The 14,723-nt window shown below is 33.6% G+C and overlaps 1 protein-coding gene across 4 annotated transcripts in view; it reads left to right on the top strand.

The window, feature by feature from the left end:
• The window catches only part of LOC143069448 (ATP-binding cassette sub-family C member 10-like), a 153,375-nt gene that overhangs the window by 9,887 nt on the left and 128,765 nt on the right, over positions 1 to 14,723 (top strand). For all 4 annotated transcript variants that reach the window (XM_076244088.1, XM_076244086.1, XM_076244087.1 and 1 more), the window contains 9 exons: positions 1,383 to 1,481; positions 2,503 to 2,692; positions 3,417 to 3,641; positions 4,404 to 4,497; positions 4,869 to 5,055; positions 6,140 to 6,355; positions 7,613 to 7,740; positions 8,414 to 8,583; positions 13,683 to 13,843. In XM_076244088.1, the coding sequence (XP_076100203.1) occupies positions 1,383 to 1,481; positions 2,503 to 2,692; positions 3,417 to 3,641; positions 4,404 to 4,497; positions 4,869 to 5,055; positions 6,140 to 6,355; positions 7,613 to 7,740; positions 8,414 to 8,583; positions 13,683 to 13,843 (1,470 nt within the window). The remainder of the gene's footprint in view (positions 1 to 1,382; positions 1,482 to 2,502; positions 2,693 to 3,416; positions 3,642 to 4,403; positions 4,498 to 4,868; positions 5,056 to 6,139; positions 6,356 to 7,612; positions 7,741 to 8,413; positions 8,584 to 13,682; positions 13,844 to 14,723) is intronic.

Below are 14,723 nucleotides of genomic sequence, written 5' to 3' on the forward strand. Positions count from 1 at the left end.
AATTACCATTTGTAGTTTATCCTCTGCTATTCATGCTTGTCTGCCTGTCGTCTGCTATCCCAAGTGAAATTCCCACCAACAATCCATTCACATTCAGTATAGCAAGTGTAGTGTTCTTGTCTCTCAAGAGAAAACTCCGTCAGGGGAGATAATTACTGAGGCTCCAAATGGGATAATTTGCCAAATTGAATGGGTTTTTTTTACATGGTCCATGATTTGCCAGTCAATTTTATTTTTTATTTATATACATTGAATTCCCCTAAAAATGTTTGAATAATTTTCTAGACTTGAAGTTGTTGTAGATTGGCATATCAGATAATCTTATATTAATACAATTTGACTGAATATGCAACCAAAAAAGATCAATAAAAGCTTATTATAAAAAAAATATACTATTATTTGCTAAAATCAGCATTATTAAATATCAAGCAAATTATATTCAAAGACTGAGATTACTTATGGGACTGATTTTCGACATAAAACTATATATTTTTATTGAAATCTGAGAATTGGGTGTTGATAACACTTTGTAGGTCTAAGTCTTCACCGGTTTCCATAGCAACACAATAAATTGGGGTCTCTGAACTACCAATTCTTTAAAAAGACTCAATACAAATCGTTTTAAGTGGTTTTCAACTTAATTAGTGATTTTGACACTTTCCATATTTTTGACAAAATGCTTGGTACCTGGTGACTTTCTCTCTTAACCTTGTGAACTAGCTTATAACAAATTTAGCATAGCTTGTGAACTATTTTAAAGCAGTATTAAAATCATTTTATAAAGTTCTTTGTTTGAGTAAAACTTGACTTTGCCGACAGGAAGTTGAATACATTTATGTCTCTTGCTTCAGATGACTTCAAATTGTTTTCTGATTAGTTAATAAATTTTATTCCACTAATATGAATATGAAAACAATTTATTTTTATTTTGGAGCTAGAGTTGAGAGATCTTTCTTGATTTCAAATAAATGCCGACTATATCAGAAAAAAAATACTGGTTTTTATCAAGGGAAATCACTCTGAACAAATAAAAAATGAACATTCAGTCTGCTTCTTTCCATCAGATACAATAATATTACTTTGTTACCCTGTATCTGCTTCCAGTAAGGGTAAAAATGTTACCCTTTTACTTAAATTGGAACAGATTACTAGTGATACATGTAGATTATATATAATTGCCTTCTATAAGACAACTAACAGTAGGCAGTTATAAATCTGCAAAGTCCAAGGTAGCACAATTTTGCACTTACTAGGGACAGGATAATGTTTACAGGAAGAAGACATCACTTATGGTGTTGTAACTTGTGTCCAGTCCCTTCATTTTCCCTTTTGCTATTTTTGCAAATAATATATGTTTAAACTTAAACATGTCATTTTTACAGATATTACCAGCTGCAGATAGGACTGAAGTAGGGGAGAATGGAGTCACTCTAAGTGGTGGACAGAAAGCAAGACTTTCATTGGCCAGAGCTTTGTATCAGGTGAGAACAAAAAGAAAGAAACACTGCCTGATTGGCTAAGTCTAAATATCATATACAGACAGAAACTAATCATTGGCTCAGGCTAAATATCAAGTGAGGACAAACAGAAAGAGGTCATTAGTCTCTGCTTTGTATCAGATGAGGGGGAAAAAAATAAAGGACCATTTGCCATTGCTTCTTATCATATGAGGTAAAAAATGTAGGTTGTTTTGATATATGAGGAAAATATAGCATTCATCAACTTTAATTTGTATTAACTTAGGACAGAGAACAAAGGGGATTGTGAAGAGAGTCTGATTTTTCCCCACAATGAAACTATGGCTATGTAACTTGAAGATATGTATAAAAAGCAAGCCTATTTACACTTTTTGCTATTTGTCCACCATAAGACGACTTCATAGACATTCACATAAAAGTCTGAAATCTGAAGAGAAAGTGTCTGACTTCACAAAAGAGAAATTATTATTGTATGACTTTAATAGTTTAAGTGTTGTAATTTTTTATGTCAAGAGTCACAAATTCCAAAATATCAAATAGATCTATTTGGTGGAAATGTCGGGCTGATTAATTAAAAGCTAGGCTGTATGGGTTTGAATAACAAAAACTTACTTTTGTAAGAGAAAATTAAAATGAAAAGTAAGAAGTCAGTTAGCAAAACTTTCACATTGTAGCAATTATAGCAATTATTAATATAACAAAAATTAAGATACGATATCGATCCATCCAAACTTTATAAATGATATTTTAAGTGAGATATTATTAACAATAACATGCCTTTTACTTTGGCTTTTTCAGATGAAGGATGCTTTGAATTCCGTTTTTTAATGTACTGAGAAGCACTTTCCATTGCTTTTTGGGAAAAATAAACTAAATTATTATGTTTTTGAGTTGCTGTCCTATTTACATACAATTTAAAAAAACTTGTATTTATTTTTTGTCATAAAACTGCCAAACAGTGTAACTTGTTAGCAACAGCCTCCATATTATTATAATCAAGTATGTATATCCACTTATTTTATAGGACAAATCTGTTTACTTACTGGATGACCCACTAGCTGCAGTTGATGCTCACGTTGCTAAGCACTTGTATACAAAATGCATTATGGGATTGTTAAAGAATAAGACCAGAATCCTTTGCACTCATCATACCAAATACCTCAGCAATGCAGATGTTGTCATGGAGATCAAGGATGGTACTATAGTCCAAATTGGTAAGCTACAGAAAGAGGATTTTTGTTGAGAAATTATATCCTATATTTTTAAATACCTAGAGTTGTCTAGATATTCAATGTTGAGTTTTTTGAGTATCTCTCTTTTTAGAAGATATTTTGTATAAGTATACACTAGAAATTTATAATTGTGGAAAAACAATGCACTCAACAGATGATTCAGAAATAGCCACTGTTATCGCTATTTTTCCTCTGATCAATGTTGATCTTACTGACTGATAATTTTCCTTCTCAGTACAGTGATATGACAAATTATTGCTAAAAACTAAGGACAAACATGCTTTTGTCAATGAAATTAACAACGTCTTCATATAGGTATAATAGCAATAGACAGATTATCATTGGTCATCTCAATCGATTGCTTTTTCTCCATTTCACCTTACCCGCTGAAGTGAGAAAATCAATCTCATTGAGATGACTTACAATAATCTATAATTATTTATGCAATAGAATGCTGATTCTGGAAGCAATATCTATAAAACATTTAAGAGCATCATACATGAAATGGCCTTAAAACAGAGCAAACAATAATGTAGAACAACTTTTCATAAAAAAGTTGCTACCTTTGATTAAATTTTGTTAGATAATACATAAAGTGAATGATATCATGAAATGACAATGGAGTTGAAATTTGAGAATAATTAAAAAAAGATAAAAAAAATTTGACACTGCTATCCAAAAAAATGTACTTCTGATCCTTTTACAGGAACTCCATCTGAGGTTCTTGGTACTATTGAGCTTCAGGATGAAGAGGAAACCACAGAGACAGAGATCCAGGATGTAGAGCAAACTGAGATGGAGGATTCTGGTTTGGTACAGGAAGAAGAACAGGAACAGGGTGTGGTCAGATTACTGGTATACAAATCCTACTGGTTTGCTGTTGGTACCTGTCTAGCTCCTCTAGTATTGATAGCATTGTTTCTTATGCAAGGTATGGTGGTAAAATCATTAATAACAAGAATGTGTCCATAGTACACGGATGCCCCACTTGCACTATCATTTTCTATGTTCAGTGGAATGTGAAATTGGGGTCAAAATTATAATTTGGAATTATAATTAGAAAGATCATATCATAGGGAACATGTGTACTAAGTTTCAAGTTGATGTAACTTTAACTTCATCAAAAACTACCTTGACCAAAAACTTTAACCTGAACTTCGCTCTATCATTTTCTATGTTCAGTGGACCATGAAATTGGGGTCAAAACTATAATTTGGCATTAAAATTAGAAAGATCATATCATGGGGAACATGTGTACTAAGTTTCAAGTTGATTGAACTTCAACTTCTTCAAAAACTACCTTGACCAAAAACTTTAACCTGAAGCGAACGGACGCACAGACGGACGCACAGACGGACGGACGAACGAACGGAGGCACAGACCAGAAAACATAATGCCCCTCTACTATCGTAGGTGGGGCATAAAAATTGTTTTTAAACTACCCATTATCAGGCATGAGAAATGTTTTAATGTTTTAGTTTTAAGGCTCAATTTAGGTCACTCCCTTTTTTGCCCAGTCTAGTTTTATACTACAGCAGCATTTCTATTTCATTGTGTCTCTTACCAAAAACAAAAAACCTTTACATTATGGGTTATATGTGCAAGTTGTCATATTATATATCTTCTGAAGTTTGTTTTGGTCTCTACAATTATTATATTGCCGCAATATTGAGAACATATTTATTTATTTCAGCATCCAGAAATATAAATGATTGGTGGTTGTCCTACTGGGTGACACATTCACATAGTCAGGATAGTCCTGTGGATGAAGTATACAGTGGATTTGGGTAGGTATTATATAAGTTTTATACATGGTTGATGAGTAGTTAGTTGGTACTGTCACATATTTTTTTCATATTATTCATGCAACTAGGACACAAAAACTTCACCCAAATATTTATAACGTTGAAAGATCAGGAAAGTCTAACTGTTATTTAAGCCACCATCTGAAGTATTTTGCAATATACTTTGAATATCAAACTTGCATTTTGGGTCTGTACATCTTAAAATGAAATATATCAGTAAATTCCTCTTAATAGTACATGTATTTACATATTTTCATACTTATATATTTACGTATTTACATATTTACATTTTTATATATTTACATATCTATATATTTACATATATATTCAGTCTTAAGAAACTTTCATTTCAGATCTCTGCATGAGGGTTGGAAGAATTTGACACAAGCAGAAGATAACTTGCATTTCTATCTGACCGTGTATGGATGTCTGGCTGCTGGTAATTCTTTGTTTACATTGATGAGGGCATTTTTGTTTGCCTATGGTGGAATTTGTGCAGCTAGAATCATGCATACACAAATACTTGATTCAATTTTGAAGGTAATTGTTTCGGCTTGACATTATACATTTATATTTCTGAAAAAAAAAAAATAATGGCAAACTTTATTAGTTATTATTACTGTGAGACTGTTGAAAACAATTTCTGAATAAAACTGAAGTACTTCAGAACTTTATAAATGATTTGCAATACTTTTTTTTTGGCAAATTTAAGACAGTATTGGTTAGATTTCCATGCCAGATTTATTTTATAATTTTTAAATATTACAACGCAGCTGTTTTCCTTAAAGTCATAAGAAACGAGTGACTGGTGAAAAATAATGTTCATCCAATTCTTGAACCAATGCATGTATATATCATAAACTTAGTCTTCTGTGCACGATTTTATCATTTTTTACGCAAATATATCGTATATTCGTCAATTTTTTTTCTATCTGTCTGTTATGATTTAACAAATATGGCTACTCATTAAATGCCGTGTTTTCAAGCCGAAGTTTACCGATTGTCACCTTATAGTAAATAAACAAGAAAAAGCATGGGTATTTAGCACGTGTTTAACATATACAATCAGGTAATTGTTTATTTTAATGACAGATTCATGCGTATTGCTATCACCGGATTTTAACGAGGAGGGTCACGCTTAGGTCACTATGCATACGGAAAATATGTCGGCGAATTGCTTCCTGGCAGCAAGCAATTAAAAATAAGTAAACTTCTTCTTAATTTGGACAAATTAAAGAATTTTCCTCAGAAAAAAGTATATGTACATAAGTTGTATAATGAAAACTATCCATTTAGTTTTAAAAAAACATATGCATATTTGTTTTTTTATTTGAGGTTTCGTATGACTTTAATGTACAGAGGTATTTTGATCAACATTTAGCAATCAAATCTGCTCAAACAGATGTAAAGAGTCATCTTAAACATTTAGTGAAACAAGAGTTTTTACTTCATGTCAAAGTCCTTATTGCAACTTTAAGGTGAAGAACAGCAATACAAGTGTTGTTCCTTTGCTTTTTTTTCTCATGTGAGCCTAGTGATTTTGAGTCATGAATTGATATCAATTTTGTTTCTTTTCCATTGTAAATCTATAAGAAGCAAGTATACACATATATATTTATTTTAGGCTCCTATTTCTTTCTTCCAAACAACACCCATCGGACGAATTATCAACAGATTTTCATCAGATTTATACAGCATTGATGATTCCTTACCATTCATACTGAACATATTCCTGGCCAATGTCTATGGAATTTTGGGTACAATTGCTGTCCAGTGTTATGGGTTACCATGGTTTGCTATTCTACTGGTTCCTTTGGGACTTATCTATCTTAAACTTCAGGTATGTAAAGAGATACTGTGGATACAATATTGATTGTTGGATACCAACTTTTTGTGGATTTGCAGGGTCAACCATGAATTTAACGATATACAAATTTTTTATAAGGTTGTATGCAGACTTTGGCAAATACGATGCAAGTTTTATTTAATCCATGAAAATTGGTACCCACTTCAGTGAATCCACACTAAATATTTTGTACAGTTATGTCTGAAAGAAAAGATTAAAGGCAAAACCTAATGATAAAAAACAAACAATTAGACTAATAAAAACAATAATGTCTGAATTGTGACATTCTGTGGATTTATTTATTTTCGTGGGTATCAATTTTCGTGGATTGCTGAAAGCTTGTATTTTCGTGGATATTTGATATCAATGTTTTGCCAATCTCTGTATTCAAAGTCTATTGAAAAGTTGGTATTTGTTGAACATTTGAATTCGTGGTTCACCTGTACCCACGAAACCCACAAAAATTGATATCCCATGAATATTAACGAATCCACAGTAATCTGCAGATTTATTTAAATGCTGGATACTTATGCCAATTCAGGGGGTAGACCTTGATTCAGGGAGATAACTCTTTAAATCAGTTATGCGTTTATAAAAGTCAAGTATCATCAATGTATTTTAAGCATTTACCTGAAACAGATTGGAAATAATCTATGTAACCTAGAAGCTTAGAATATATTTATGAAAATGGTTGCAAAACGTACTGATGATTTTAAGAGTTATTTTCCTTAACCTAGGTCTACCTCCTTAAATTAAATGTAATTGATTTTAATCCACACGTACAACAAATTAGGGGTAACGTTTGATGTTTATTTTTTTCAAAGAAAAATCCCCCTTAATAACATCATGTTAGTTTTAAGTTTTGATAATGGGTAACTGTTCATGTCTGTTGCTATGTAAATAGTAGATGTAGACCTATTCCAGTTCCAGGACTTGAAAAGAATAATTGTATTGAAAAAACAACCCTAAAATGGGTTGATATATTATTGTGAATAGTGTGTGCTTGCAACTTTGATCTTCATTTTAACTAACCCTAAGATTTTACAACAGCTTGAACTAAATTTGCTGAACTGAAGGGTTAACTTATGAAATATGACATCAAAATTTTAATGAATATTCTTAGAGTTAAAAAAAATTGCCAATTAAATGTTTTGAATATAAAAATGTTGTTTCTTAATAGTTACATGGTTGATGAAAGTTGATATGTCATATCAAAATGTATTTGATTTTTTTTTTCTTTATTTTATTCAGCAATATTACAGACATACATCCAGAGAGCTAAAGAGAATTGCAAGTGTCACTTTGTCACCAATATATGCTCACTTCTCGGAAACTATCACAGGCTTAGTGACAATCAGAGCTTTTAGGGCCACAGAAAGGTAAAAATGATAACAATTTAAACAATTTTGAACCTTTTATCTTTCCAAAGAGAGTACAAAAAAAATAAAGAAATTTCACAATATACATTCAATTTCTGAATAGCTGTCTCAGTTCTGATAATGAACAGAAATATCCCTATGGTGGTCAAAGGGAGATAATTTCCATCAAACATATTTTATTAGCAGTTTAGTAGAACATCATTTTACATCTTCACCAATTTCAGTAATTTAGGAATAATATTAACAATGTCTTTTCTTTCATTAGCTAATCATCTTTCTGTACATTGTAGCAAGTTGATGTGAAAAAATTGTAACATGCACACACACAACATTTGCTATCACGAATTTTTTTTTTATAAAAGATAGATAGAATCAATAATTGAAAAGGATAAAAAGGCTTTAACATATTGTAAGAACTGACAAGTATTACATATTAACACTTTTAAATTGTCCATAGTGGAATAATATTCAGGCACAATTGAAGGACAAGTTTCTTGAATAGATATAAGATTGACTTCTATCTTCATGTTCAAAATTGACTTCTATCTTCATGTTCTTGTGAATGATTCAACATGAAAATGTACAACACATTTTATTCCTAATGCATTGATTTTTAATTTACACTTTTATTAAATAGTCTTATGGTCTAACAATCACATTAATTATGTTACAGATTTAGAAAAGAGAATTTAATTAGACTAGACATTAACCAGAGAGCCCAGTTTGCTGGTCAAGCAGCTTCTAGTTGGTTAAACTTTCATTTACAAATGGTTGGAGTAATTATGGTTGGAGGGATAGCATTCATTGCTGTAATACAACACCATCTAGATACTGTCTCACCAGGTATACTGCTGTTTATTATCACTAGGGTTTGGGGTTGAGGTAGTTCGGTTATGGATTGAGGGATAGCATTCATTGGTGCAATAGTCAATGCCATCTAGATACTGTCTCACCAGGTAGTATGCTGTTTATTACTGGGGCTTTAGGGAATTATGTTATGGTTGGAGGGATAGCTTTAATTGCTCTTATTCAATAGAATAGAAAGATTTTTATACCCCCACTGTTTCTGCGCATTCGGTAATATCGTGCATTACCTGATTTTGTAATATAAGCAATGTAACGCAAATAAAATGGTTCTTGTTATTGTTTTAGTAATCCGAAGGGACAGAAAAGATTAAGATTGATAAGTTCAAGATTAACTTAATAACTACAATCCGATGATTAACCATATTTTGACAATCACCATTAAAAATATTACATCATCAGATAGAATTTGCTTTATTAAATTTTAAGTTTAATTAAAATCAGATGGAAATAATTTTTGCTCTGCATACTTGGCAGTCTGTTTGGTTCAAATTATATTTTGTACTATAAAATCTTTCCTTTTATTCCCTTTAAAAATGGAACAATTGCTGAACTTTTGTTTCCATTCTTTTTAAAACTTAAGTTTGCCTCAAACAAATGTTATCAAACTTATACACAATGCTCAGTACCACAAAGCTCTGATCAATTACAAATTTGATTGGCATCACTTACTGTGAAAGTACTTTAATTCCACGAAAACCACGAAAATTGGTACCCCAAGATTAAAATACTTCCACAGTATACAATTCTTGGGTTATGTCTCTTTATAACGTCATATGCAAGTGAGACATCATCTGTGTCCCATTACATTTAAAAAAAAAGTTGATATAGATGGTTGTGATTAAAAAAAAATCAGTTCACTGTAGAAATTAAAAATTATTTCTAGTTCCCAAAATGAGAGTGGGTTTCTTAGCTACAAACTCCTTCAAAGTGCAATAGTCTTGGAGATTAGATATAGTGGCAAAACCTCCTCAAGTTCAACGAATATAGATAATCTCTATTTTCTTAGACAAAGTCAATGTCATTTACATTTTGGCCTATGACCCATCATGTTCTCTCTTGAAAAAAAATCAAAAAAAGTAGAGAAGCTAGGTGATATAATGTATTCATACAGAATTATCAATTTTTTTTTTTCTGTATGAATACATTATATCACCTAGCTTCTCTACTTTATGTGTTACCACAGGTTTGTGTATGCGCCTAGTGCAGTTGGAAGTCATAGACTCTTAAACTGCCGCTGGATAGCTTATATTCATAGGTGAAAAGAAAGCCGAGTGCGTAAGTCTTTCCTGCCAGTACATAGCCTCTACACTAACAAGACTTCTACAGTGCCTCCCCGCGACAGCACACGGTAACTAGGACCTTGTGTCCTAGGCCTTACTGTAGAGGATCTCGGAGTAGCAAGGACCCTAGAGATGAAGTGTGTAGGCCCACCGGCGTGTGGATACGCCCTAGCACTCATCAACCTTGCCCCAGTTATGGGTTAATAGCCGGCTAGATGAAAGTCGTCAGCCTTGAAAGGCAATTCATATAGGAGAAGAAAACTCTGATATAAAATACCGGGTAGATTTGACTCGTCAGCCTTGGTCGGCAATGGATCTATAGGAAAGAAACCTTGAGTAAAGATTCTCTGGTTCTCCAGGTTGGGGATTGAGCGTTAGGCCAACAACCTATCCTTGTAAAAAACTTTAAAGTTACAGAAACGCGAAATGGAAGAACGACTTTTCTGATGGGAAATACCGAGGTGAGACCAGAAAACAGAAATCAGTTAGAAGGTTTAATGAATGATGTTGGCCAAACCCAAAATCAATTGGAAGCAAACATCAGGAGAGAACCGTTGGTTCACCCTAGAAAACAGATCAAGGTCGGATGCTGGAATGTTAGAACAATGTATGCACCTGGAAAGACATACCAGGTAGTAAATGAAATGAACAACTATGGAATTGATGTATTGGGTATTAGTGAATGTCGTTGGACCGGAACAGGAAAGATCAACCTCAGAGGTGGTGAGACTATGCTATACTCAGGACAAACAGAAAGACATGAGTATGGAGTAGCACTTATTATATCAAAAGCAAACAGAAAAACACTCATGGAATGGCAACCTATTAATGAAAGAATAATAACAGCTCGATTTTTTTCTAGACATATAAAGTTGACCATAATACAGTGTTATGCACCAACGAATGACGCTTCTGATGAAGTAAAAGAGGAATTCTACCAAACCTTGAACGATGTAACAGCAAAAGTTCATAAACATGATATGATAATTGTAATGGGTGACATGAATGCAAAGATAGGATCAGATAATGTTGGATATGAAGATGTAATGGGGAAGAATGGGTATGGTGTTATCAATGAGAACGGAGAACTATTTCGGGATTATTGTCAGACTAACAACATTGTAATTTGCTCCAGCATATTCCAACATAAAGATATTCATAAATATACATGGACGTCACCAGACGGAAACATCAAGAATCAGATTGATCACATCACGATTGACAAAAGGTTTAGAGGATCTATGGAAGATGTACGGTCATATAGAGGTGCTGATGTTGGTAGTGACCATGAACTACTTATATCCAGAGTTAAGCTTAAACTTTGTAGACAGAGAGTAAATCAGGGACAGAAGAAAAGATATGACACAGATAAGCTAAAGATACCAAAAGTTGCACAAGAGTTCAAACTTGAGTTAAGGAACAGATTCCAGGTATTGGGAGAAACAGAAGGCATAGAAGAACAGTGGATAGATATTAAACAAGCAATATGTGAGGTTGGTGAGCAAACATTGGGATTTAAAGACAGAAAACAACCAGAATGGATTACTACCAACAGTATCCACAAAATACAAGAACGTAAACAGATAAAACAAAAAATCAATGCTACAAGATCACAAAGACAGAAAGAAAAGCTTGAGAAAGATTATAAGGATAAGAACAAGGAGGTAAAATTTAGTACCAGAGATGATAAGAGAAAATATATTGATAATATTGCAAAAAGTGCAGAAGAGGCAGCAAATAGAGGAGAGCAGAAAAAGCTATATATGCTGAGTAAGAAAATTTCCAACAGCAGCATGAGAGGGAACAGACCTGTAAAGTCAAAAGAGGGACATGTTATAACCAACGAGAAGGAACAGTTAGAGAGATGGAAAGAACACTTTGAAGAGATTTTAAATGCGAAAGATCCACCAGTACTAGCCGATATTCATCCTTCAGATGTTGTCGATATGAATATTGAACCACCAACCATAGAAGAGATAATAAAGAGCATAAAGGCACTCAGTAATGGTAAGGCTCCAGGTATTGACAACATACAAGCTGAACTATTGAAAACTGATGTAGGCACAATAGCAAAAGTCTTTTGCCATTTATTTACCAAAATTTGGAACAGGGAAGAAATACCAACAGACTGGCAAAAGGGAATTATAATCAAACTCTCAAAAAAAGGAAATTTAGAAGAGTGTGAAAACTGGAGAGGAATTACCTTACTATCTGTACCTGGGAAGGTCCTCTGCAGAATCATCATCAACAGAATTAAAGATGCTATTGACAACATACTACGTAAAGAACAAGCTGGGTTCCGAAGAGGTCGAGGCTGTATCAACCAAATATTCATCCTTAGAAATATTATAGAACAATGCATTGAATGGAACAGCCCCCTATTTATCAACTTCATCCACTTCAGAAGAGCATTTGACACTATCCATCGAGAAACCTTAAAAAAGATCATGGCAAACTATGGAATCCCAGGTAAAATAATCAGGATGGTTCAAGCATTTTATGATAACTTCAGTTGTGTAGTAGAACATGAGGGTAAACATTCGGAATGGTTCCACATTAAATCAGGAGTCAGACAAGGTTGTATAATGTCTGGTTTCCTTTTCTTACTGGTTATAGATTGGACAATGAAGCAAACAACACAGAAAAAGCGTGGTATCAACTGGGGAAGACTACAGGTATTAGAAGATCTTGATTTTGCAGATGATATTGCTCTCCTATCAGCAACAAGAACGCAGCTGCAAGCTAAAACAGATGATATACAAAAGATAGCTAAAACAACTGGCTTAGAAATAAACAAGAAAAAGAGTAAAATAATGTATGTAAAGGCAAACAACATCCAGCCTATTACATTGAACAACGAAGAAATAGAGATAGTAGACAGCTTCACATACCTTGGATCGGTCATAGATACCAACGACAATGCAACAGCCGACATAAGGAATAGAATTAAAAAAGCAAGAGCAGCATACTATAAGCTAAGAAAAATATGGACATCAAACCAATACAGTAAGAAACACCAAAATGAAAATTTATAAAAGCAATGTTATATCAGTGTTGCTATATGGGGCAGAATGTTGGAAGATAAGCAAGAGAGATGGAGATAGACTTAACACCTTCAACACCAGGAACTTGCGTAGAATCTTTAAGATATTTTGGCCAACTACGATATCCAACGCAGAACTGCTACAAAAAGCCAATATGTGCAACATAACCAACACCATTAAGATCAGGAGATGGAGTTGGATAGGTCACATCCTGAGGATGGACCCATGGAATGATTGTAGAATCGCCTTGACATGGACACCACCAGGAAAGAGAAATGTAGGAAGACCAAAAGAAACTTGGAGACGAATGGTAGATAAGGAAAGAACAGAGTTTGGATGGAGAACATGGGGAGAAGCACAACAAGCAGCAGCAGACAGACTCAGATGGAAGGCTTCCATTCGCGCCCTATGCGACACATGGCGCTAACGGGAGTTGTAAGTTGTAAGTTGTAATTATACCCCTGCTTTAAAAAAGTGGTGTTATACTGTTTTACCTCTGTCTGTTCATCCGTCCATCCATCAGTTAGTCTGTCCATCCATCTCATAAATTTTTTTGTCGCATCTTTCTCAGGAACTGCATTACAAGGATTTCTGAAATTTGGTTTGAGGGTTTACATGAGTCGGCTATACTGTTTGAGGCGTTTTCAGATTCATCACTCAACAACTTCCTGTTTACCTTATACTTTTAGCAGAAGGGGGTATCATTAGTGAGCACTAGTCACTTGTTATATGCTGTATTTCTTTTTTTTAGGACTTGTAGGTCTGGCTATTTCTTACTCCTTATCTGTAACCAATCTTTTGTGTGGAGGTGTAAACTTTTTCACAGAGACAGAAAAACAGATGGTCAGCATAGAAAGAACACAGCATTATATAGACAACATTCCTGCAGAGCATATGGAGGGGTCTTTGATTGTAAGTTATATTTTGGAAATATGCTATCTGTAGATGAGGTTTACAGAATAGAGAATAAAATGCATAATGTGCAGAATGAGGGTTGAAAAAAATAAAGAATAAGGAAAAGATAACCCCTATCTAGACCCTGAATGAACCAACTCTTTACTGACTCTTAGAAAAAAAATTAACACTGGGCAAATGAACTTGTTACCAATATGACTATATATAAGACAAGGGATATACATTAATGAGACAGCAACCATACAACAAAATAAATTGAAAGATATCTAGGTCTAAATGCAAATCTCAGTAAGTTTAAACATATTTATTTAAAGTGGATTGGGAAACAAGTTTTGCAACTTATATTAATCCCTTTCCACTTTGCGGGTGCGAGTGCTGCCTTGTAGCAGCATTAGCCTGCTCTTTTTTGAAATCTACAAGGGTGTCTTTAACGTGCAAGAGATATGGCTCTCTCTTAACACGGGTCAGCCATTTATCGTCCCCTTCCGACAGACTATCATTGTTATATTTTGGAAATATGCTATCTGTAGATGAGGTTTACAGAATAGAGAATAAAAGGCATAATGTGCAGAATGAGGGTTGAAAAAAATAAAGAATAAGGAAAAGATAACCCCTATCCAGACCCTGAATGAACCAAGGCTTTACTGACTCTTAGAAAAAAAATGAATCACAATCTCAGTAATAGGCAGGTGTCAAAACTAAACATGTTTGTCATGGAATCCATCTCTAACTCATCTAAAGTTGGGAAAGGTTGTGAATGAATTAACAGAAAATTTCAAAGAATTGCATTGAAGAAGAATTTTATTTCAAAGACGATCAATAGATCAATAGAGTCCAACCTTGTTGTGTCGAAGTCGAAGGGACCAGACAAAAGTAT

The sequence above is a fragment of the Mytilus galloprovincialis genome, chromosome 3 (assembly GCF_965363235.1).
Source record: "Mytilus galloprovincialis chromosome 3, xbMytGall1.hap1.1, whole genome shotgun sequence".
Lineage (NCBI taxonomy): Eukaryota > Metazoa > Mollusca > Bivalvia > Mytilida > Mytilidae > Mytilus > Mytilus galloprovincialis.